At 33.0% G+C, this 13,159-nt stretch overlaps 1 protein-coding gene across 1 annotated transcript in view; it reads left to right on the forward strand.

The window, feature by feature from the left end:
• Positions 1–12,307, forward strand: part of LOC139483225 (uncharacterized) — a 96,906-nt gene extending 84,599 nt beyond the window's left edge. Inside the window, exon 6 of the mRNA XM_071267256.1 lies at positions 12,134–12,307. Coding sequence (XP_071123357.1) covers positions 12,134–12,307 — 174 coding nt within the window. The remainder of the gene's footprint in view (positions 1–12,133) is intronic.
• Positions 12,308–13,159: the final 852 nt, after the last annotated feature.

A 13,159-nucleotide genomic window follows, 5' to 3' on the forward strand; every position in this document is an offset into this window, starting at 1 on the left:
TATTTAAAATCTTCTTATTTATTATAACTAGTTGAAATGTTTATACCCTGTTTTTATCTATATTATACACCTGCAATTTTATTTCATGTTCTGCACAAAAACAATGCCATTTATGTGTACACCAGTTTTATCACAAAGGATGCAGACATTATTACTGTAGCTAGTAAGATATTTGAACCAACCCAATCTGTGTAATGTTAATTTTACTGATAACATTACAAATTTGACAAATTTCATTTAATGAATGTTAACAACCACTTAGGTTTAATGTTGTTTTTATCTAAACAGTAGTTTTTTAAAACTTTTCAATTAGAGGGCTGTGTGTAGGACTGTATAGTTGTTAATGTCTGTGTCATTTTGGTCTCTTGTGGACAGTTGTCTCATTGGCAGTCATAACACATCTTCTTTTTTATAGATTCAAATATGTTCACAATAATATACATTCTTATTTTGTCCTGAAAGAAACATGTTAACTTGATGAGCTGTAGTATGATGAATTGGGTGTCACATGTTTGTGTATGAGAATGACTGACAAATATAAACACAAAAAACGCTGGTAAGGGGTACAGCATGACATAGCTGATATAGCCTTTTCGTGCTAATGCGGAGTAAATCAAACCACAATCAATCAATGAAATGCTTGCTATTTTAATCTAATATTATTTTTTTAAATGTCTTTTCGATTTACAAGGACTTTATGTGACTATTAATATGAAATTGTTTGAATGGTTATATATTTTTCTGAAGACAAAGATTAAAGTAATGATTCATAATTCGTTGCTGAGCGTACAATGTACACTGTTTCTCGAATTTTTATTACGAAATCATATCAACAATAAATCGCAGATAAAGGTCGTGTAAAGTGTGTTCATCTGGTTGAAAGGTGAAAATCTAAATCAACACTGGAAAAAGAAGGTATGCGTGATTGATTAATGGTTGTTTAATGTAACTTTCAGCACTATGGCGCTATTTGGTTGAACCACATTCCATAGAAGTAAAACGGACGATCCGTGTCAACAAAGTTTGGAGTCGAATGCACCTGTCATACCGTATAGCGGGTGATTTTTGCGGGGTGTAAATTTTCGCTTATTTTCGCGGATAGAACAAAATTGCCAAATTAAAAGTGTACATACAAAGGTATTGATAATAGTTTTGAATCCGCAAAAATAATAACCGCCAAAATATTTCGTATACCTTATTTAACATGTTCAATGAAAATCGCGAAATTTTACATCTGCGAAAATAACACGCTATACGGTATCTTAATTGAAACTCGCAAATTCACGACAGGCTAGAGATACAGCATTTTTATTAATAATAAAACTCGACCAAAGATGCCTTGGTATGAAAAAAATGGATACACACATTTTGTTCTGGCCTGTTAATTAGTTGAAAATTCATGTTTGTGAAGATGACGTAACACTGTCGAGTATGCACTTGTGTTATGCTCACAATTGAAGAAAAGGACAAACCCTTCAATAGCATATTTAAACTGGTTGGCCGTTATAATATACCCGTTTTGCAGGTAATAGCGGATATGTTCAAATGTCGTTACAAACCAGTCTCCTTTTTCACAAATGTGACCTTCTGATTTTTTAACGGATGTGTACTAACATGAACAGCATGACATGTGCCACATGTGGAAAATAATCTGTTGCTTACCCTTCTTGTGCACCTGAAATAACAACAAGTTTTTTGGTGGGGTTCATGTTGTTCAGTTTTCGGTTTTTCTTTTGTGTGATTTATGCTACATTGCCTAGGGGGGGGGGGGGGGGTTAAGATCTCAAAACACGTTAAACACCGCTGCTTTTCGGCGCATGTCCCAAGTTAGAAGCATCTGGTCATTGGAGGTCTTGTATGTTTTGTAATTGTAGTTCATTTATATGTTGTGGAATTTAGTGTGACGTCAATTTTCACTGAACTAGTACACAATTTCATTTAGGGGCCAGCATAGGGCCATGACCGGGTGCGGGATCTACTTACTGTGTTGAAGACCAATAGGTGGCATTTGACTGTTTTATGGTCTTTGGTAGGGTTGTTGTCTTTGTAGCATATTTAAACTTTCACTCTTATTTATTTTTGTTTACTATCCATGACTTCATACTGACATTGAACTGTACATTGTTAATAAAGGTGCAGTAAATGGTGCTAAATTTAATACTAGTACCACATGTTTATGAAATAGATTAGTGTGGCTCCATTCCCTGTTTACTCACTTAAGTCTGTTTAACTAGCTTTTGTTAAGTTATATGCGCAAATTTAGTTTTTAAGACCCTAACATTTTGTTAAAAAAAAAAAAAAATTTTGATTTTTTTGTTCAGCACGGTGTAATCTTTAATATGATTAATAGCAATGCATTCGTTAGCATTACACTTCTGTTGACAAAATGTCAATGTATGTTTCGTTTTGTCTTGTCATGGACATATTTTGTTTTTGGAAATTGTTGAAGGAATAATTACTTATAATCTCGAAAACCATGTATTGCAATTTGAAATCGTCAATATGTGCCAGAAGAAACATACGAAACGGACAGCAGGCTTTATACATTTTACGGATTCAATAACTAATATTATATATGTTAAGATTAGACGTAGGAAGAACTTTTAATTTCATCAGCGTGTTCCTGTTTCAGTAAAACACTGCTAAACAATTCATTTTAATCATGAATCGCTTATTCGTGTGTTGCATGGGTCCTCAATGCTCTTCAACTTTGTACTTGTTTGGCTTTTTAACTGTTTTGATATGAGCGTTACTGATGAGTCTAATGAAGACGAAACGCGTGTCTGGCGTATTAAATTATAAGCCGGGTACCTTTGATAACTATTTTGCAAATACTGAAGAAATAACGTATTGCTCAATAAATATGTCCATGAATTACTTTATAATTAAATACATACACTGCAGAATTGTTGTTTAGACATATGTTTTGTAATAATATTTGGTCAGCAATGTTCATAACGGCAAAATGAAATAGGCAATTACCTTAATATAAACGCATAATGGTCGCTAATAAATTCGTTAATACACAAAGTAACAAATATAGTGATTGCTTACGTGATGTCATTGCTCGACGTTCGTAGATAGATAGATAGATCTTTATTATCATTAAATGAATAACATAGTTACAGAGATGATAATATATACAATACAACATAGTTTGCATGTGTGAAATATACATAAATAAATGCAGTTTAACAAGGAGGACAGACTTTCACTGATATATAGTTTTTCAATCTACACAATTTTTCTAGTAAGACAACATTGACTGTAGTGAATACATTTTAAAATTTAAGAATATTACCATTTGTACAACAATAGTGTGGTAAATATTTCTCTTTAAAGAAAAAGGACAACACATTACATAATGGAATTCAACGTCGATGTCATCAGATTCACAAAGATGACATAGCCTCTCGGGTCTTTGAACATGTTGCCACCTCCTGTCTCCACTGGCAAACGATGATTGCCACATCTAAATTTACAGTTACAGTGCATTTTTTAACGATAAAACTGAAATATAATTTTCAAATTTAAGTTCTGTTTTGAATAATTTATAACATAGACCTTTTGACAAATACATGTTTGAGGATTGATTTACATTTGCAAACTCTAAATTGATCTTTTAACTTTTGTTCAATACTTAATACAATAATTTTTTTGGAGATATAATCTTGATGTTGCCAAATGTTTGACATACCACAATTATCAAAAATACTAATGATAAACAACATCCATTTGTTTTAAATTCCATACTTATTATAAGTAATATATATATACTTATATAACATTGACGAAATCTTGTTTTCAAGTGTGTTATCAAGAAGGTTGCACCAAACTTTTATCATCCGTAATTTAACGTATAAATAAATCGGATATCTTCCCAATTCCCCGTAAACCATAAAATTTGGAGTCGATCTTTTTAACCGTAAAACATGCTTATGCCCGCGTCACACTGTCCCGATTTTTACGCCGATGGCAACACGATTATGGAAATTTTCAAAATCGGGACTGATCGTATCCAGATCGGGCTATTCGTTGTGCCATCTTTAACCATCGTAGAACCATCGGCCACTTTTTCTAGCCTTCGGGGACAACTTCGGGAAGGGTTCTAAATTTTTTAACATGTTAAAAAATCCCCGAAGGTGCGTCCGATGTTGAGGGTTCGTAATGAGTTCGTATCACCATCCTCACCATCGTAATGTCACCGGGAATGCATCTTTGAACATCGTATTGCATTCGTGTTTCCGTCGTTTCCATCGGGCAGTTTTGACATTACGATGTATACACGAATGAATCACGAAGCTACCCGAAGGTCTTACGATGACAACACGACTTCGTGAAGACCTCGTAATCCCGTCGTGTTGCCATCGAATAAAAGTACGAAGGCGACAAGATGGAACTACGACGGCAATAAATCCAGCTAAATGTAAGTTAATTTTCGCGCTAATATACATTTAAAGTGCCATGCGCGATATGCACTGGTCTGTCTAATACGACAGTTAAGAAAGACGTTCACAAAACATGGAGCTCATATCATATGATTCTATGAGAACAAGAAAGGCGACAGCGTTGTTTCTATTAATTCAAATGGAACAAGAAGAGCAGCTATTACAGGCTCAGGATTTACTTTTACAAGTAAAATATTATTTTTTGTCAATTTTTCATATCAAGTAACATAATGAAAATCATAAATGCGCCTCGTACACCAACACTGCAGGTACACGTATATAGGGAAACCAACTTTTTCTTCATTATTCTGTTTTTTATGTATCGTCTGAGTTTTTGTCACACGAATGTTTACTCCATAACCATTTTGTTTTCTATATGTCATATTTTGCCGCATTTGTTGCTTTTCCCACATCCTTCCTTTTGTCTATATTATTATGATATTCTCAAGGAAAGAGCTCTTTTTGAATAAAAGGGATCAACGAACCCATTACCTTACCTTTAAGATAGATCAGTAAACATGCACATTATTTATGTATGTGCCTGTCCCAAGTCAGGAGCCTGTAATTCAGTGGTTGTCGTTTGTTTATGTGTTACATATTTGTTTTTTGTTCATTGTTTTACTTAAATAAGGCCGTTAGTTTTCTCGTTTGAATTGTTTTACATTGTCTTATGGGGGCCTATTATAGCTGACTATGCGGTATGGGCTTTGTTCATTGTTGAAGGCCGTACGGTGACCTATAGTTGTTAATGTTTGTGTCATTTTGGTCTTTTGTGAATAATTGTCTCATTAGCAATCATACCACATCTTCTTTTTTATATGGGCATAATCATGGGGGATTATTCAGACTAGTGCACACATTTTACAGTTCAAACAAGGCAATGCCGGGCGTGGCATCCCCTCGTATGTAACATATTGGGGACAAATATTGACACTATATTTGTATATGACACATGCATAAAATGGTAAATTGAATATGCATATTTGATACAGGCATTATATGCAGAGACTCAGAGTCAAGTTTTACCCTTCAAGCCCACGGTCTTCCGTCTTATGATTAATAAAGGCAACAGTAGTATACCGCTGTTCAAAACTCATAAATCCATGGACAAAAAACAAAATTGGGGTAACAAACTAAAACCGAGGGAAACGCATTAAATATAAGAGGAGAACAACGACACAACACTAAAATGTAACACACACAGAAACGGACCAAGCATCAGACAAACTCCCACGAGAATAACAAATATAACATCAAAACCTACACGATGGATCACGAAAGCTACACGATGGATTACGATGATGGCGCGATGGCCATACGATGTCTAAAAGACGTCGTGTAGGCTTGAAGGGTAAAACTTGACTCTGAGTCTCTGCATATAATGCCTGTATCAAATATGCATATTCAATTTACCATGTTATGCATGTGTCATATACAAACCAGACATTAAATGTACAATATAATATATATTCAATATTGATCAAACAATTTAAAACGCGTGATGCCTTCGGCATATAATTTAAATGCATCGTAAGCTGTACACGACGTCTTTTAGACATCGTATGGCCATCGCGCCATCATCGTAATCCATCGTGTAGCCTTCGTGATCCATCGTGTAGGCTTCGGCTGAGATATGAAGCTCAAATACCCGTCTTCGGTTAACCTTCGTATGTCCATCTTTTGCTATCGTATATAATTTCGGCACCATCGTATAGACTTTGTTATTCATCGTACTTGCTTCGGTCACTTTTTGGTATTTTAACGAGATCGGGACCAACTTCGTACGAACTTACAATTTTCGCATCCGGGTGTCCATCGCATATAAAAATCGGGACAGTGTGACGCGGGCATTACAAAATCTCAAATGTACTCTTTCCAAAATGTCAAGATGTTCGTATCCCAAGATTTCGGCCCCATATAAGAGTATAGGTAACACAGCTTTGTCAAACATATCGAGGTGGCATTCTATAGATAGATGGTTTGATCTACACTTCTTAACACAATACATAGCTCTAGTCGCTTGATCTCTAAGGTATTTTCTAGTTGCAAAAAAAGATGCATTTCTAGAGAATATAACAACAAGGTATTAATAGTTCTTAATAATTTCTATCTCTTCATTATTAATATAAAATTTCAAATTATTCTGTGGTCTACCTTTTGAAAATATCATTACCTTTGTCTTGTTTACATTAATTTTACGTTTCAAGTTTTCACAATATTGAGAAAAACTATTTATAAGTGATTGCAAATGTGTGCTTGTCTCAGCGAGTAAAATCGATTCGTCAGCATACAATTAGACAAATATCCAGTTTATCTTATATATCAGACGTAATTGAATGTATACCTTTAAATCACTATTTTCTAAAAATTCATGAAGATCATTTAAGTATAAAGAAAATAATAAAGGAGAAATAGTTTACCCTTGGCGGACCCCAATATCACTAACAAACATGTCAGTTGCTTCATTATTATGTACAACTCTTGATTTCACATCTTTTTACACATTTTCTACAATTCTGACAAATTTACCAGCTATTTTATTTAAAAAAAGCTTATACAGAAGTGAGTTTCTTTGCACAAAGTCAAAGGTATTTTCAAAGTCAAAGAATACACAATGTATTTTTTTTCGTTTGACACATAGCAACTCGAAGAGTGCATAATGAAAAAATATGATCGTTAGTAGAGTAGCCCTGTCGGAAGCCTGCTAGATTTTCGTTTAAGATATTGAGTTCATCAACAAATGCCCTCAATCTATCATTAAGAATAGATGTAAAAATCTTACCAAGGCACTCACACCACATCTTCCTATATCTATGACAATAAAGTAATAGGCCTATCATTTTTTACGTCTAATTTATATCCTTTGTTCTTGAAAACTGGTATTATCTTTCCAATAAGCTAGGCATCCGGCAGAATACTCGTATCAAAAATAAGATTAAACAAATTACAATATACATCAATCATGCTGTCAAGAGAATTTGCAACATATTCATTGATTATTTTATCTTCACCTGGCGATTTGTTATTTTTCACCTTTTTGTAAGCTTTAATGATTTCGTCATGGGTAAATACACCATTCAGTGTCTCATTTACAAGATGTGAGTTCAAATCATTGTTGAAGACAAACTTGTCTTCAAATATGTTTTCATTCAATTCCTTAAAAAAATCAAATAAAGTTTCAATAGATATATTACTTGTTTCTCTTTGTCTTCCTTTGTTAAAAAAAATCTAAAATTCCTTTGGATTTTTGGATTTTAATCTTTCATAATATCACTTACTTCTCTATTATACTTCTTAATGTTTTCGTCCATTAAACTTTTATAATAATATTCACAGTGTCGTAATCGTTCTTTAGATAAATTTGACCTATAATGTTTATACATATTTTGTGCCTTTCTCAGTTCTTTCTTTGCCTTTTTACAATCAAAATTATACCATTGTGTAGTATGCTTTTTACTACAATTCAGCATATTTTTATTACCAAATGTTGCTTTGGCATAATCGATTAAAATGTCAGTAATATTTGTAACTGCAGAATTTATTTCATATTTTGTTACATTTTCTTGATTACTGAAAATTTGATTTTTTGAAAAATGAAAAATGAAAAATGAAAATACTTTTGTTTTTCGTTTTTTGTTTTGTGAAATCAAAAACGAAAAACGAAAACACTCTTGTTTTTCATTTTGGTTTTTAAGAAATCAAAAACGAAAAATGAAAACACTTTCGTTTTTCATTTTGGTTTTTAAGAAATCAAAAACGAAAAATGAAAACGCTTTCGTTTTTTGTTTTTTGTTTTTGATATTTCAAAACGAAAAACGAATGGACGCAGATATACACGGACCCACACCACATCTATTTTTTAAATTGTCATGTGTTTATTAATTTTATGGATTATTGTTAATATAACCTATTATGTTATTGGCTCGTGACATCAAACTCGATATTTAAAGACGCGATATATCTCTAAGGATTTCTATTACCTTTGAATTTTAACTTAATTTTGTTAAAAAGAAAAGCAATCAACACACACATTGTATTGTGGATAAGTGCGGGGTTGACGCTTTCATGAATTTAAATGTATATAAAACATATTTTTTTTAATAAACAATTGCATAAGAAACCGGTTACATAATACTCATCTATCGTAAATTTGTTTATTGGTAAAAAAAATGTATCATAATGGGAAATAATTTCACAGATTATCATTGAAAATAATATCGTGAAATATTAAAATAAATATCATTCTTTTAAAAAGACAATTATCATGAAACATATGAAAAAAAGAAGTAATTTAAAAGATCATAATTGTGAAATAATATCATGTGATTAATCTAATGTATATATGTAGGACTCTAAAGTGCGATGGTACTCTAAAGTGCGATGGTCACGCTAAAGTACGATGGTCTACGCTAAAGTGCGATGGTGTCAGACGCTATTTAAAGTGCGATTGTTGTTTTTTTTTTTAAGTGCGATGGTATGAAACGCTAAAGTCCGATGGTGTAACGGGAATGTGGTTCAGGCAATAGTTTTCGTTTGTTGCTGAGTTCCTATCACATTTTCGTTTATTGTTTTATTTATATATCAAGCCGTAGTCTTCTCTTTTGAATTGTTTTACACTTGTCATTGTACAACCCTATATAGCTTGTTATGCGGCATGGGTCAAGGTTTTACGTTGACGGCCGTATGATTATAAGTTGCATACATGAACGACATTTGGGGTTGGATGGATAGTTTATACTACATCTTCTTATTTTTATTTAAAGTACGATAGTTGTCCAAAAAGTGTAATGGTTACACTTCATTATAGTTAGTATATCCGGAAATAAATGGAAGTCTTTTTTTAATAAAATAATATGTTGTGCAAGACAATGATCCGCGTTAAAGGTCATACCTAAAGTTGCATACATCAATGCCATTAGGTTGAAGATAGAGAGTTGTCGTATGTGCAACCATATAGTATGATGATACTACACATCTGTTCGTAAGGTTGCTGTCTAGATGACGTATATACATTATTTAACAGAAATAACAAACCATATTGTATTTTTTTAATAGAATTAGTCAATTAGAAAGTAACTGTATTGATTAAAGTTCTTTCTACAATTTTACAAATTAAGTTAACCTCTTCCAGCAACGACCAAAAAAGTTCCAGATTGTGATCATTTATTTTTCTCTTCTTTCTTTTCTTGTCTAATAAAAATCCTTAATCTGGACAAACATTCTCGTCATAATGCTGTCGAACGTTGCTAACGTCGATACTTGTGCGGAAAAAACGCACTTTAGAGTGTTCAAATGAATAGCACAGACCATCGAACTTTAGCGTATCAAACCATCGCACTTTAGCGTAGGCCATCGCACTTTAGCGTTACCATCGCGTTTTAGGGTCCCCATCGCACTTTAGAGTCCTACATATATAATTGATAATAGCCTGCCATTACATTTCATTTTTGAATTCATTCCTACTAAATCATGAATTTACCCAGGAAATAATATTGCACATCTAAACATTAACACTATAGAAAAGACTTACATTTGCTGTATTGAAGTTATTGATGCTGACTATGACATTAGCTAGGGACATTAATTACCAAGTTGTACATTAGCTAGGGACATGAAGTACCTAATTGTACACGAGTACTTTACTTGCTGATCAGATTAAATCGACGGTGTGTGGGTTCATTATATTTTTACTATTTCTGTATTGGCCTTTTTATTGGTATGATGCTTGCGTATATTTATGCATAATAACCTTTATCAATTCACTACAGTGTTAGAATATTTGTTTTTAATTTCTCAAGAGATAAACATTCCACCTTGAGTCTGTCTAAAGAGCAATCACTGACATAACAAGTATAAAGTTTTTATGTTATTACTTTGTGTCCGTAGTTCGTCTGTAAATTTCTAATATTTCAAACTCAATACTTATAAACACTTAAAAAAATACGAAAGAAAAACAAGCACAATATACATTTAAAAATTCCATACATACAACATTGTACAATGATTGGTTTCTGCTTCGAAAAAATAAACAAACAAATAAATAAAGTAAAAAAAACACGACATAATGCCAAAAAATCCAGAACAACAAACCGATAAAAAGGTGTTTTTGAATAAGAAGGGCAAAGTGCTTTCGCTAGTTGAAAGGAGAGTACACAACTATTACTAAAAGTTATTATCGTTTCTCCACAACAATTGTACAGGTAATTACTTGTTCAATTATCAACCTCATTGGTTGATATCTTTGGCGGGAATACATGTGATACATCCTCATTCTTTCAATATCCAAACTGTGGGAAGGTCGTGCTGCACGTGTTTTCGGGAAGTGACTATATTCTTTGACTTTTACATACATTTGCCATTGTGGCAATATAGCCTTGGTGGCTGTAAGACCTTGGTGGTCATTTATATATGCATTGGTGGCAATAGACCTAGGTGGTCATTTATATATGGTTTGATGGCAATAGACCTAGGTGGTCATTTTTATGATTTTTTACATTAGCCTTGGTGGCAACAATGAATTAAAAATACTAGCCTTGGGGGCGTCAAGACCTTAGTTGTCATTTATATTCGCCTTGGTGGCTTCTTGATAGAACTAGATGGTAATGTTTGACCTTGGTGGCAAACTGTTTTGGGATTTAGACCTTGGGTAGTTATTATCAACCCAGGTGGTCAGATATTTGTTATACCATGCGCCGGTTAAACGCAGGGCAAAATGCTTTCGCTAGTTGAAAGGAGAGTAAACAATTGTTTATAGGGTAAATAGTTTTTTTTATACTTTTGAGTGTAGTGGACTTTTCATTGATTATTACATCGTAAATGCTGATAGAAAATGATCTTTAAAGGCTTTGTTAGAAAAGAATAGAATTATTGAGAAAGTGAAATAATTTAGTGTAACATGTCACTTGATATTAATGTTGTTTACCGGAGTGATGGGTATTGAATTATAAGGTGTCTTCGTCGAGATCCGCGTTCAGCGGTCTGTTTGATTGTACATAGAATAGAATAGGTGTTTTTATTTTCAGATGGTGTTACCTACAGCTTTGACAGGCTGATGAATGAAGGAGAAGCAATATGGCATTGCACGCTGAATCATGTCAATGAGTTCGAACAACCTAAAAGGAAATGATTGTTTCTGATCAGAATATGGTGAAAACAAATTGCAATTTATATAATGTTTTGATTTCTGAAAAAAAGGAAAATAATGAATGGGGAAAATATGGATACAACACTAAATTATGTATGTCTTTGGTGAGAAAGGCAGAAGATGCCAATATGGCACGGTACTACAAAAAAAACCCAGATTTATGTTCAAATGAACCTATTTATTCTAATAATGTGTCCGTAATTTCATGATGGTTACTATAGGATGTGTATATAATTTCATTGATGTGTTGAAATATGTCACAAAAATCTTTTTGTCTTGGGAGATTAAATAACGGTTGCAATAGTTTTGTTTTGTTTTGTTTTATTCAATAAATATAATGTTGAATGATTTTGTATACCAGTAAAAATGTATACTTAAATTTTATGTCTGGTTAAATTTTTTTGTCTACAATTCGAGGGACACTGATTCCCTAGTGGTTTTCGAAGTGGATTTTAGGCAAAGGGATTTTTCCTTCTCAAAGTGTGACTAATGCTGTCTTAAGTACAAATAAACAATTTGTTATTGGTGAATATCTTTTCAGCAGACATGTGAAGAATTAAGTGGAAATACAATTGTCAATGCTCCTTATCAGGAAGTAAAGAGTGTGTTTGATACTACAACAGCAACGAAAGAGACAAGCCAGCGTAGTTTACACTTGGAGGTGAAGTCCCTTTGCTTACAAGCTTTCCACATGCTGAAGATGTTATTAAAATAATGACAATGTTCATTTTGATAAGAATTCATTGCCTTAACTCCACTTTTAAAAGTCTGTATGTGGTCAAATTGATGAGAATTTATTGAATTATGAACTATTTATAAAGAACTGTGTACATGTATCTTTAAATGTTTAGTAGTGTTTTAAAGTAATTAAGGAATAATTTTTAATAAAAGTGTTGAAGATAGTTTTGTTTTGAGTATTTGGAATACTATTCATAAAGAGGCAGCCTTGCTAGTGGTGTAATTTGAGATTGGCCTGCAAATATGCTGTATGGACTATAGAGTTTTCTATGCCCTAAACTTAACAGGAACTGGATGCAAGATTATATCAATCACTGAGGATATGTGTATAACCTCATTGTTTGATATCTTTGGCGGAAGTACATGTGATACATCCTCATTCTTTCAATATCCAAGTGGTGGTTGGTTTAAGGCCTATGTTTGGTCAGGCAATACATACTGCCTGTTTGGGTTGATGAGGTTCTTGATAAGTTCCCCCCTCTCCCACCCATAAGTACTTAAATGTGGATAGGTTTTTATATTTATTCACAAGTATGTTTTTCGAAAAAAAACATGCATATATGCATTACAAAGAGACAATACTGTGTTGGTTTGATGTACTAAGCAATATTTGGTCTGGGACGTAAATTATCAATGTTTTTGCCGAACTCTTGGTGCTATATGTTTGATTTTTCTAACAAGTTTTAAATAGTCAAACCGTTAAAAATGTAGGTCAGCAGTTTTGTATATTGACTACCACGTGTTAATCTTGTGTTTGCTACATTTGTATGCATTGATCTCCTTCGTTGACCTTATTGCTGACGTGGAAGAAATTTTTCCTTGAAAATAT

The sequence above is a fragment of the Mytilus edulis genome, chromosome 7 (assembly GCF_963676685.1).
Source record: "Mytilus edulis chromosome 7, xbMytEdul2.2, whole genome shotgun sequence".
Lineage (NCBI taxonomy): Eukaryota > Metazoa > Mollusca > Bivalvia > Mytilida > Mytilidae > Mytilus > Mytilus edulis.